The sequence below is a fragment of the Limulus polyphemus genome, unplaced genomic scaffold (assembly GCF_000517525.1).
Source record: "Limulus polyphemus unplaced genomic scaffold, Limulus_polyphemus-2.1.2 Scaffold9786, whole genome shotgun sequence".
Classification (NCBI taxonomy): domain Eukaryota; kingdom Metazoa; phylum Arthropoda; class Merostomata; order Xiphosura; family Limulidae; genus Limulus; species Limulus polyphemus.
Window position 1 is genome coordinate 9,856 of NW_013675396.1, and position 10,941 is coordinate 20,796.

The 10,941-nt window shown below is 38.3% G+C and overlaps 1 protein-coding gene across 1 annotated transcript in view; it reads right to left on the reverse strand.

Moving 5' to 3' along the window:
- LOC111083488 overlaps positions 1-10,358 on the reverse strand; it is a gene marked incomplete at its 5' end in the record, with an annotated part of 17,683 nt that extends 7,325 nt beyond the window's left edge. The window contains 2 exons of the mRNA XM_022380042.1: positions 4,724-8,865; positions 8,914-10,358. Of these exons, the coding sequence (XP_022235750.1) occupies positions 4,724-8,865; positions 8,914-10,358 (5,587 nt within the window). The remainder of the gene's footprint in view (positions 1-4,723; positions 8,866-8,913) is intronic.
- Positions 10,359-10,941: the final 583 nt, after the last annotated feature.

Consider the following 10,941-nt stretch of genomic DNA (forward strand, 5'->3'; position numbering starts at 1 on the left):
TGAGCATGCAACAACCCTCCACAAATAGGAGTGCAACACACTCTCTTAGCACAGCTGACTCCCACTAGACTGAAGAGCACTATCGTCACTTCGAAATTAGGTACAAAAGATGCACTGGAAGTATGGAGGACAGGCAGGAAGTGTGTGGGTAGGAGGAGGGTCCCAACTGTCTTCAACTCAATACCAGGAAGCAGTGGAAAAATAACTTCTATTCTGACAACCTAGGCAGGGCACATGTGTATATGCCCAGTATACAATCAACACGAGCCCTGGTGGGTGGGTTAACTTCTAGTCCAAAACCAGGCAGCATTGAGAATTCTTTATCTGTTCCACAATAGAAGGAGGGCCCCTATCAGCCATGTGTGAGGACTTATGTAGGCTGGTCCTACACCAATACAACACCAGATCACGTGAAAACTGATATCCAGGCAGCAGAAGGATGGGGGAAAGTCAGCTGAAGATGTAACCTGCATGTAATGGATTCGTCCAGTCCAAAACTAGGTGGCATCAGGAATTTTTTCCCATCCACAATAGGAGAAGAGTAGTTACCATCTACACCAACAGAACACCACCACCCTACTCTCAACTGAGTGGAATTGGTCACACTAAGGAGGAAGCCTCTATGGTCCACTACCCCAGTGGCTAGGAACTGGTAAGTGGAAAGGACTCCCGTAATCCACTGGGAGAGGATGGGCAATGCAGTGGGAAGTCCAGAGGAATGCAATACCAAAAGACAGCGCAATGGCTGACCACAAAAACCCTATTTTGAAAAGCAGGCTGGTCCTGGTTGAATAAACCAGGACCAGAGAGATGGCCAGCAATCCCAACACTGCTTTTCTCATGATAGTTCAGGAGTTGTACAGTCTACTGTGGATTGAAGTTATGAAGCATGATACCGTGAGGCAGCCTCCAAAGGTCTTGTGGAACATCCCATCTCTTTGGTGAGTATTATACACTTGTAGGGCCATATGGTGCAGATTTACATTTAGGTATATCTGGACAGGCACTACTTGCTGCAGAGCAGGATCCAGGAAATGAGAAAGGGCAACTGGAAAGGGAAGAAATAAAAAAGAGAACTTACTCTTTCAGAGTCGAAATGATGTATGAAGAATGGTGATGAGTGGCAAGTGATAGCCAGAATCAGAAACTATGGTTGAACAGGCCAGAATGGGGCGATTTGAAGGACTCGACATAGAGTGGCTCAGATCAAGAGAGAACACAGGGAAGAAAATGGATAGGAGGATAAGCGAAAAAGTAAAGATTGTCCCAATTCTGACTGAAGGCATTCACTTCTAAAGCCAGAGGATGTGGAACTGGAGACCAGAAGAGGGGCAGTTTAGTATTGTGATTGGTGGAAAATGTACCTAGAAGAGGAGTACCAAACAGGGAGCATAACTACCGAAATACTTAAGGAGAAAGACATCACTCTATAGGTAGAATTCTCTCTGGAAGAGATAACCAATTCACTACATGATTCAGCGCATCTGGGACATGACAAGCAAGAAGGCAGACTTGCTGAGACTGGGCCCAGAAAAGGAGATCAATGCTTGATAGCAAAGCGAATGGATGTTCGATTGATGTAAGAGACAATAGTCGAATTGTCAGAATGGATCAGGACCAAATGGCCCTGTACTAAAGGTAGGAAATGATCCAAGAACCGACAAACTGCAAAAAGTTCCGAAAGGCTGATGTAGAGGGAAGATTCGACCACTATCCAATGACCAGAGAGCATCTGTAAAATGGTGCAAATTGAGACATGGAGGAGGCAGAGAAATGCCAGCCAAGAACTTGTCTTTGCTAAGCCACCATGCAAAGTCACCAAGAGATCCTGAATGAGATTCCATTGATCATGCAACATCCACTAAAGACAACATGTGTGCATGACCCCAGGATATGAAAGTTTCCATGGAAGCCTAGGTCCCCAAAAAGAGGTGTGCAGGTAGAGAAGTAGAGGATTTGGCTTTGAAAACCAAGAGCTCCATTGACCTCAAATGAAGAAGAGATGGCTGGGCCCTGGTAAGATAGGTGTTGAAAAACACCCCCAAATAGATAAGATACTGGATTGGAGGGAGATAGGATTTTTCCAGCTTGACAAACCATCCCACACGAGCTGCTTCCTTAGGAGGAAATGGGCATGATTGTGATAGACTTGTTAAGATGGAGCTAAAAGGAGCCACAAACCCTAAGTGTGAAGGTGGTGAGCAAAGGCTCTGACCACATGATAGAAGTATGTCGTCAATGCTCAACAAAAGGTAGAGTCCAGAACTGAAACACTTGGCCCCTCTGAACAAACATCGACCTCGGTCGTCCAAAGACCTGTAGTGAGCGACCAACAAAGGGTGAGGAGAGACTTCATGATGAACCACAGGAGGACGGGGAATTGGTTGAGATTGGAGAGATCAATGACAGAACACCAATCTCCGGTTTTCTACGAACAACTGGGAATAAAACCCTAGAGAAGTGTGAAATACTTGTTCAATAACATGGTTGTGCAGAAGATCGTGAGAGATATTGGCATGAAATGGGATCCTGAGGAAAGAAGAAAGGAAATGAAGATAAAGGGGGTAGAAAATCGAAGGGATGGTCCTGTTAGAACCTGAAGAACACAGGGGTCCATGGTGAATAAGCACCACGGGTGAACAAATCTGGCTAACAATGCCCCCCACAATTCCAAAACCTATGGGATAGTGACCGATGAAACTGGCATTGGAAAACATGACAATGGCCAATTTTACTACTCACTGCAGAAGCCTGGGAAGGTGGCACCAGTAGTGGAGAGGATGCAGGGAGACAAGACGAGAAACAAGGGAGGAATGTTGATGTGCAGCCTCCATCTGAGAATACATAGTATCAGGAAGATCCTTAAAAACAGACTGTCCAAAATAGGAGTTGGAAGGAGGTGTCACAAATAAGAAGTAGGTAGACACATGTGAGACAAGAGGGTATCCCTGCCAAGAAGGTCCCAAAAACAATAGAGCCATGTATGAAGGGCTAAGGAAGGTAAAAGCACCAACATGGAAAAGAGGAGGATATGTGTACCCGCTGAAAACTCCTCAGGAGAATAGTGGATAGCCTTGGAAAGGAGGTGGATGGAAGAGAGGTAACAGAGGATAGTGGTGAAGATGAAACAAAGATGAGAAAATGAGCCAGGGAAAATTGTATCGTAGTGTAGTCTCAGGGTTGGAATCCCACACCTGAAGCAGAGATTCCAAGGTATGAGAATCTAAAATTGGAAATTCTGACCTATAATAAGCCAAGGCATAGTAGTCAGACAAACGTAGTGATCAAGGCATGCTTGCACCCAAATGTGAATTGGTAAGAAACTGTTCAGCACGTACATGAATATCAGGAGATGGGGTGAAAATAATGTGATGATGCTGCAAAATGAAGGAGGGAGGGAAAGGAATAATAAGACACAGGATTAAGAAACAATAGGTGACATACCAAAAAAGCCAATGAAGGATGAGGAAAATCTAGATGGATAGCACGAGAAAGCACACAAAAGGCTGTCCAAATCCTCGTCATCAGGACCAGATTACCCAGATACACGAGATTCGGACGAGGTTTTGGAGGTGTAGCAGGCTGTAAGATAGTTTCCAATTCGTGATGCACCATGGCCAAAATCTCCTCTGTATATAGTGTGGATCCCGAAGTAGTAAGTGGTGGTGAATATGTAGTGGCCAGATCCATAACTGAAATTGTTGTAGTAATATTAAAGTGAGAGTTCATTATGTGGAAATGAAAAAAATAAACTTGACACAAACTAAGCAGCACAAAAATGACAACAAAGTAAGAAGTTGTCAAAACCCATTAGAATTAACCAAAAGTGCATGCAAGAATTGTAAGTACAGAGCAAAACATTGAGCATGACTGCACACTATTAAAGTTACAGAAGCCATAGAACACGTTCACTAAATTTACTTCAAAACATAGAATTTTATATTGATACTTAAAGTACAACTAGGTAGTTTACAAATTTTCAAACAAGTGATATTTTATAAAAATACAGTAAACAGAAAGTTCTTTCAACTTGTTTTACTGAGAATCATCATCTTCACTTGAGATTGGTTGCTTATTTCTTGTAATGAAACATTACTTAATATATTCGTCAAATTTACATATATCTTAAACAGGATTATAAACGTTATTCCTTGTTTTATTGAAATTCTAATTATGATAGGATACCTCTCTTACATAATAGCTTTTTTCGACTTGTGCTGCCCTCTATATGCGAACATTTTGCTCACCACTAGCTTCTCATGTAACTTTCTATGGTATAGCTGCGCTGTAACATGCAAATGAACATGTGACAACTCCCCACCAATAGGAATGCAACACAGCTGACTTCATCTATATTGTACAGCACTATCATCACTTCTCGATTTGGCATTTCAAAGCTGCAGGTTTGTGTGTTCCTTTAAAATTAAGGACTTTGTTTCTGGTTTCAACAAAGCTGTATTTTCAACTTAAGACTGGTAAAACTGATGCTAATTTTCTAAATATCATCATGTCAAAACTTGCAAAATGTTACTAATCTATTACACCATTTTAATTCTTGCCACAAACATAATGCAGTAATTGATGATTTTGAAATGCTTATTTATTTTCTACTTATGCAATATACCAACTGTAATACATAAGTTATATATATATATGTTTGTGTGTGGGAAGTACAGGTTAATTATTAGCTAAACAAATGTTGATTGCTTCTGACTTAACTTACCACAGTTTGTACTAATGTATTCTTCTCATCTTCAAAGGAGTAACTGTTTTCTTGTTCAGTTCTTTCTTTGGAATTTTGGTAATTTAAATTTTTTGGTGATAAAGGTCTATTTTTAAGTCCCTGTAAAACACCAGTTTCCCATGAGATATCTCTACTCTTGGGTTCTTGGGGGTAATGTTGCCCTTGAGAACAAACAGATTTCTTGGTGACACTATGTTTGGAGTAGCTGCTGTGCACATCCTCAGAGACCCATAGTGTGGCACCCTCTATTGGTTCTTCTTGAACAGCAAGCAGGTTTGATGATAACCCAAAACCATTTAGATTCAGACATTCAAATGAGCCAGACGTTGAACTACATGGAGACCCAATTTTTACAGAGTCTTCACCATCACTGTCAAAATCTGGTGTGTACATTTCTCGACTAGAGGTTTCAGTTCTCTGATTAACAAAGCTTGATGTTTCTTCAAAGTTTCTTCCTCTAGCTTCATCAAGTATTATGGAACACCGAGAGTTGGGTGATTCTAGAAAACTTCTTTCCTCTCCACCCGATACTGGGATATTAAGGGATTTGGGAATTTCCAGGATATTTCTTTCATCTTCTACTGAGGTGTAGACAAAGTTAGATGTAAACGTTGAGTCTTTTCTATCATTTTGATCTATGGCTGGAGAGTAAAGAGAATTGGGTATTTTGACATGGTTTTCTTTGTTTTCATATGGTAATAGAGGTTGAAAGGAATTGTGTGGTTCTAAAAGACTTCTATTCTCTCTTCTCAGAGAGCTAAAAGAATCATATATCTTAATACCATCCTGACTGATCGAGGAGACATGTGGCAAGCTTCTTGGTTCCTGTCCAGTTGTTACTGGAAGAAAGGTACTTTTGGTTTTATGATTTTCAGAAGGAACATCCTCTTGATTCTCTGTCAAAAGAATATCTTTGTCAATATTAAATTGCTTATCATATTCAATGTTGGAACACAAGGAACTTGAAAATTCTGCATTCTTTCTTAATATTCCCATGTGTGCGGCGTGAACTGCAGGCTTCCAATGTTCATCTAGTGTACACAGTAGTTCTACTTTATTGTCTTTGTTGCCCCTATCATTAGAAGCAACTGGTAGTATACTTCTGTTTTCAGTCTTAGAAACAAACTCATTTTCACCCAAACTTTTGAGTATGTCAGTGTCATCATCTTCTGGAAAGTACTTAAGGCTAACTTCTCCACTGTCTGATAAAACATCAGACACTGAATGAGGCTCAGTGTCTGATAAAACTTCACCACTGAAATCCAAATCCGTGCTTTCTAAATCACTCTGTACAGAATTAATTTCATCTATGCTCTTTGATGGGGACTGCCCTTCTATTCCAAGAACTGGTTCCTCTACTGGGGTATTAGACAGTTGACTAGACCTCCCCTCTGTTTCATCTTCCTGTTCTGGAATTACAGGAGTTTTTAAAAATTCAGAATTTTTTGTGGGAGCTATTGATTCAACAAGAATTGCCTCGTTTGTTGTTGTATCAATAATCAAAACCTCTTCATCCTCCAACACTTCTATTTTGGATGCTGAATTTAAAATCACTTGTTTCTCCCCAGTTTCAAGATCTTCCATTGTAACACTACCTTCGTCGTCATCACCCAAAGAATAACCACCATCATTATCTTCATTATAGTTTATGCAATGATTATCAGATGGAAGTAGCACAGCTAATCCTTGTTCTCTTTCAACGTTGACAACAAGATGTGAGGAATGTTTGAAACTTTCTTGTTGCAACATGCATATACTCTTATTAAGGAAAGGGTTGTAAAAATCATTTTCAAAAGCTTTAAGTTTAGAGTCTTGGGTCTCTACATTTTCATCTTTGTTTAAGATTTTATTTTCAACTAAAGTGTCAACACCATCATTACTACAGTCAGTTTTATTCACAATAACAAGTGTGTTTTTGTCTTTGTTTAAAGATGTTTTTTCATGTGAAGTGACAACAGCTATTTCTTTGCTCTGACTCTCAGTTTCAGGGCCATAAGTATGAGTTGAGTCCTTCAATGATGCAGAAGTAAGGTTGCTCAGATGTTCATCACCCGATGTTTCAAACCTCCTTACTTCATCCTGGTCATTATTTATAATTATAGGTGATGTTTGGTTCACAAGAACTTTATGATGTCCACTTTCTTTGATATTTCCTTTTGCTTCTAGCTCTATGAGTTTTACAGGCTGTAAAACTTCAAAAGATGTCTTTGTGTTATCCAGGTTATTAGCATCTTCAACAAGTTTTGTAAGTGTGATGAAGCCAGTAGGTGAAGGCAATAAATCTCTGCTGTTCTTCACGACATCATCAACTGGACATGTAAGAAGTTGCACTTCAATATCATCTAATGATGCAGCTAAATTTTTATCAGTATTAGAAATGTTTTGTTCTGAAGATAATTCCAGCTCAAACTGATTATCTTCAGTTTTGTTATGATCTGATTTATTCATAAAGTGTACGTCATACATATCATGCACTGAAGACTGTTGGTTGTTCTTAACATCATTGTCTGTGGTTACGTTCTGTGATGAATTATTTGATGATAAAGTACAAGTAAGATAATCAGTAATATCAAAATTAGAGATTTTAAATTCCTTGTTGCTTACAAGAGGTTGATTCGCCTCCGATGGAAAATACTTACAACGGGAACTACTCCCCTCAGCTTGGTATTGGTCACACTTACTAGGGGAACCACTCCCCTCAGCTTGGGACTGAGTGAAATAACTAAGGAAGCAATTTTCGTTAGCTTGGGATACAATATACTCACTAGAGGAACTACTCCCCTCAGCTTGGTATTGGACATACTTACAAGGGGAACCACTCCCCTCGGTCTGGGACTGAAAATAATCACTAGGAGAACTGTTGACACAGAGAATGTTCCAGTCTTTTTTATGTGGATTATATATATTTTTAGATTCAATGTTATCAGAGCACGAGTTGGTATTTTTACTATCTTCTGAAACTGGGCTTTGGAAACCTGAAAGATATTCATTTCTATTCAAAGCAAGTTCGATTAGTGCAGGATTAGGTACAATATTTTCAGTTTCAGCCATCATGGTTTCTTGGTTATCTAGATTTCTATCCTCTTTCAGTTGAGATATACATGTCTCATTATCATCAACCATATCATCACGTATATAACACTCCAAAATTTCTTCATCAATAGTCTGAATATCTTCATATACATTATTTGGGGCTGATACATCACAAACATTTAGATCACTCTGATTTATAATCAAAGGATCAAGATGAACGGAATTGTTAGTAGCTTCAACATTGCTATCTATAAATACAGTATTAGCACCAATAACATCTGGTAAATCATCACAAGGTACCTTTTCCGCTTTATTGTAACAAGAACTTGAATTACTGTCAGTTCCATCTGGATACCCTCTTGAATCACTGATGGTCAATCTGGAATTCAGCACATGTATAGAATTAGTGTCATTATATAAGCACTCTGTATTAGAAGGTGAATCAAAGTGAGAGCTGACTTCAGCACAAGAGGAGGTTAGATCAGAGTCTTTGGGGGTGAATGAAAACCTCTGGTCTTGGTTAATTTGGGATAAACAGTCTAGGTTATTAGTCTTTGCTATAGCAGAAGTTGGACATGCAACACTACCACCAGTTGGATCAATTACAGTAACAGAAGGTCTGAGGGAGCTAGAGACAGAAGGAAAAAAAACAGGGTACGTTAGAGTCTGAGAAGCACAACTACAAGTGTCATAATAAGTACTTACTCCTGTTACTGATATCAGTCCTTCTTCATTGTCATCATTTCCAGAGAGAACATTTGTACTTTTTAAGGTTGGTGATGAAGACTGCTTTCTTTCCAATGTATATTCAACATTGGCTTTATCTGTTGCAGATGATGGATCTTCAATAACTGATGTTTTCTTATGGAGGTCACTGATGTCTCCAAGACATTGGTTTCTTGAAACTAGCTGACGACCTTCTATATGAATGAAGCAAACAGCCTCTTCATTTAGCTCACTAAAATTGATCTTTGTCTGATTAGACAGAGGGATTTCCCTCACTTGTGGAAAGGTAAAAGCAGCTGGTATTTGAGAATCACCTTGGTATTCTTCTTCCTTCGAAAGAGTTGCCAGTATTTGAGAATCACCTTGGTGTTCTTCTTCCTTCGAGAGAACTTCTGGTATTTGAGAATCACCTTGGTGTTCTTCTTCCTTCGAGAGAACTTCTGGTATTTGAGAATCACCTTGGTGTTCTTCTTCCTTCGAGAGAACTTCTGGTATTTGAGAATCACCTTGGTATTCTTCTTCCTTCAAGAGAACTTCTGGTATTTGAGAATCACCTTGGTATTCTTCTTCCTTCGAAAGAACTTCTGGTATTTGAGAATCACCTTGGTATTCTTCTTTTTCCTTCGAGAAAACTTCTGTTATTTGAGAATCACCTTGGTGTTCTTCTTCCTTCCTTTCTTCTTCCTTAGAAAGAGCTTCTGGTATTTGAGAAACACCTTGGTATTCTTCTTCCATAGAAAGAGTTGCCAGTATTTGAGAAACACCTTGGTATTCTTCTTCCTTAGAAAGAGCTTCTGGTATTTGAGAAACACCTTGGTTTTCTTCTTCCTTAGAAAGAGCTTCTGGTATTTGAGAAACACCTTGGTATTCTTCTTCCTTAGAAAGAGCTTCTGGTATTTGAGAATCACCTTGATGTTCTTTATTGTGTGATAAAATACAAATATCATCAGATCTTAAACCTGATGATAAACATTTTGTAATGTCTAACTGTTGTGCTTCTTCATACACACAAGCTAAATTACTTTTATTCTTAGCCTCTCTGGATTTCAACAAAGAATTGTTTTCTTGAACAAACTGAAAAGGAAGACTGTCCGATTCACTATTGGTTTCACTTTCAATTACTCTAAGCTTGAAAAGATCTGTCATTATTTTTTGGCCTTCCAACAACAAACTGTTTACTTTTGTATGACAGGTATCTTTTTCAAAATCAAGACTATTAAGTGGTGATTCTTTATCTGGCGTCTCTAAGGTGACTGGAATCTTACCCAAAGCTTCGAGAATTTCTTGTCGACTTCTGTCAGGAGATGTCCTCTTAGAAGTTTCTGCTGACGATGACAAGACTTCATTCACAAGTATAGTGTCTAGGTTCTTAATTGCATCAGTAATCTGTTGATCAGTAATACCTTGTTCTGAACTTTTCTCAGGGGGTTCCAAGTGTTTAATTTTTGTAGGTGAATATTCTAAACCTTCTGAGCTCTGGCAATTTGTTTCTTCCAATAAGCTCAGATCTTCAATACTTCCTCTCAGGTTCTTCAAGCTTGGAGAAATGTGGGTCTTTGGCTCAATTTCAACTTCATGTGCAGTAGAAAAGGAACCCTGTGAAGGAGGTATTTCTTGTGATGAATGATCCACAGTGAAATCACTTTCAAACTGCATGCATATTTTAAATGGGCTATTGTGTGAAGATATGTTATCATATTTAAGAATGGGCTGTAAGGTGTACCACTGATCTTCAAATGCCACTGAATTAGATGATACATTTCTACTTTCATGTAGATGTTTCAAAAGAGCTGCCACTTTCTGAATCACGAGCCGTTGGTGAAATGTCTCCCAGCAGGATTTCATTATTTCATACCTGAGACAAAAGAATATTTTTAAACTTACATTCTATCATATTAAAGAAAAAAAAAAGTGAACGACTGATAACAACAGTGCTGTATATAAAACTACTGCATAGCCATCTTAGTAATACCTTAAAATAATTTAAACTTAGTAAAACAGATCAATTTATTCAAAATGCAGATTTTGATCTTTAAATTGAGAAAAATGTAGATTACAAAAAGGAACAAATTTAACCTATTAACTCACTACAACTGACAAATTAACTCTCTCAACATGGGCTTGGTCAATTTGGACTCATTGAAAATCTTTATAGATTTGATATTACAAACTTTTAATATAGTATGTATATCTACATGAAATTTGGCAGTCTTTCACATACAAAAAATTATATTTTTTAATGAAGTATTTTTTTATATACTAAAAGTAGATTTGTCCATGAATATATCAAGTATTCGTTTTGAATAGTCCGTGTGCAAAGTGATTTTCATGTTAAAATTAAAAATACTTTTCTTCACCTCAAAAATCTAAACTTTCATTATTGTATTCTATAAAACCTGCTAAATACATTTCAAATGTTTGTTTTCAGTAAAACTTTA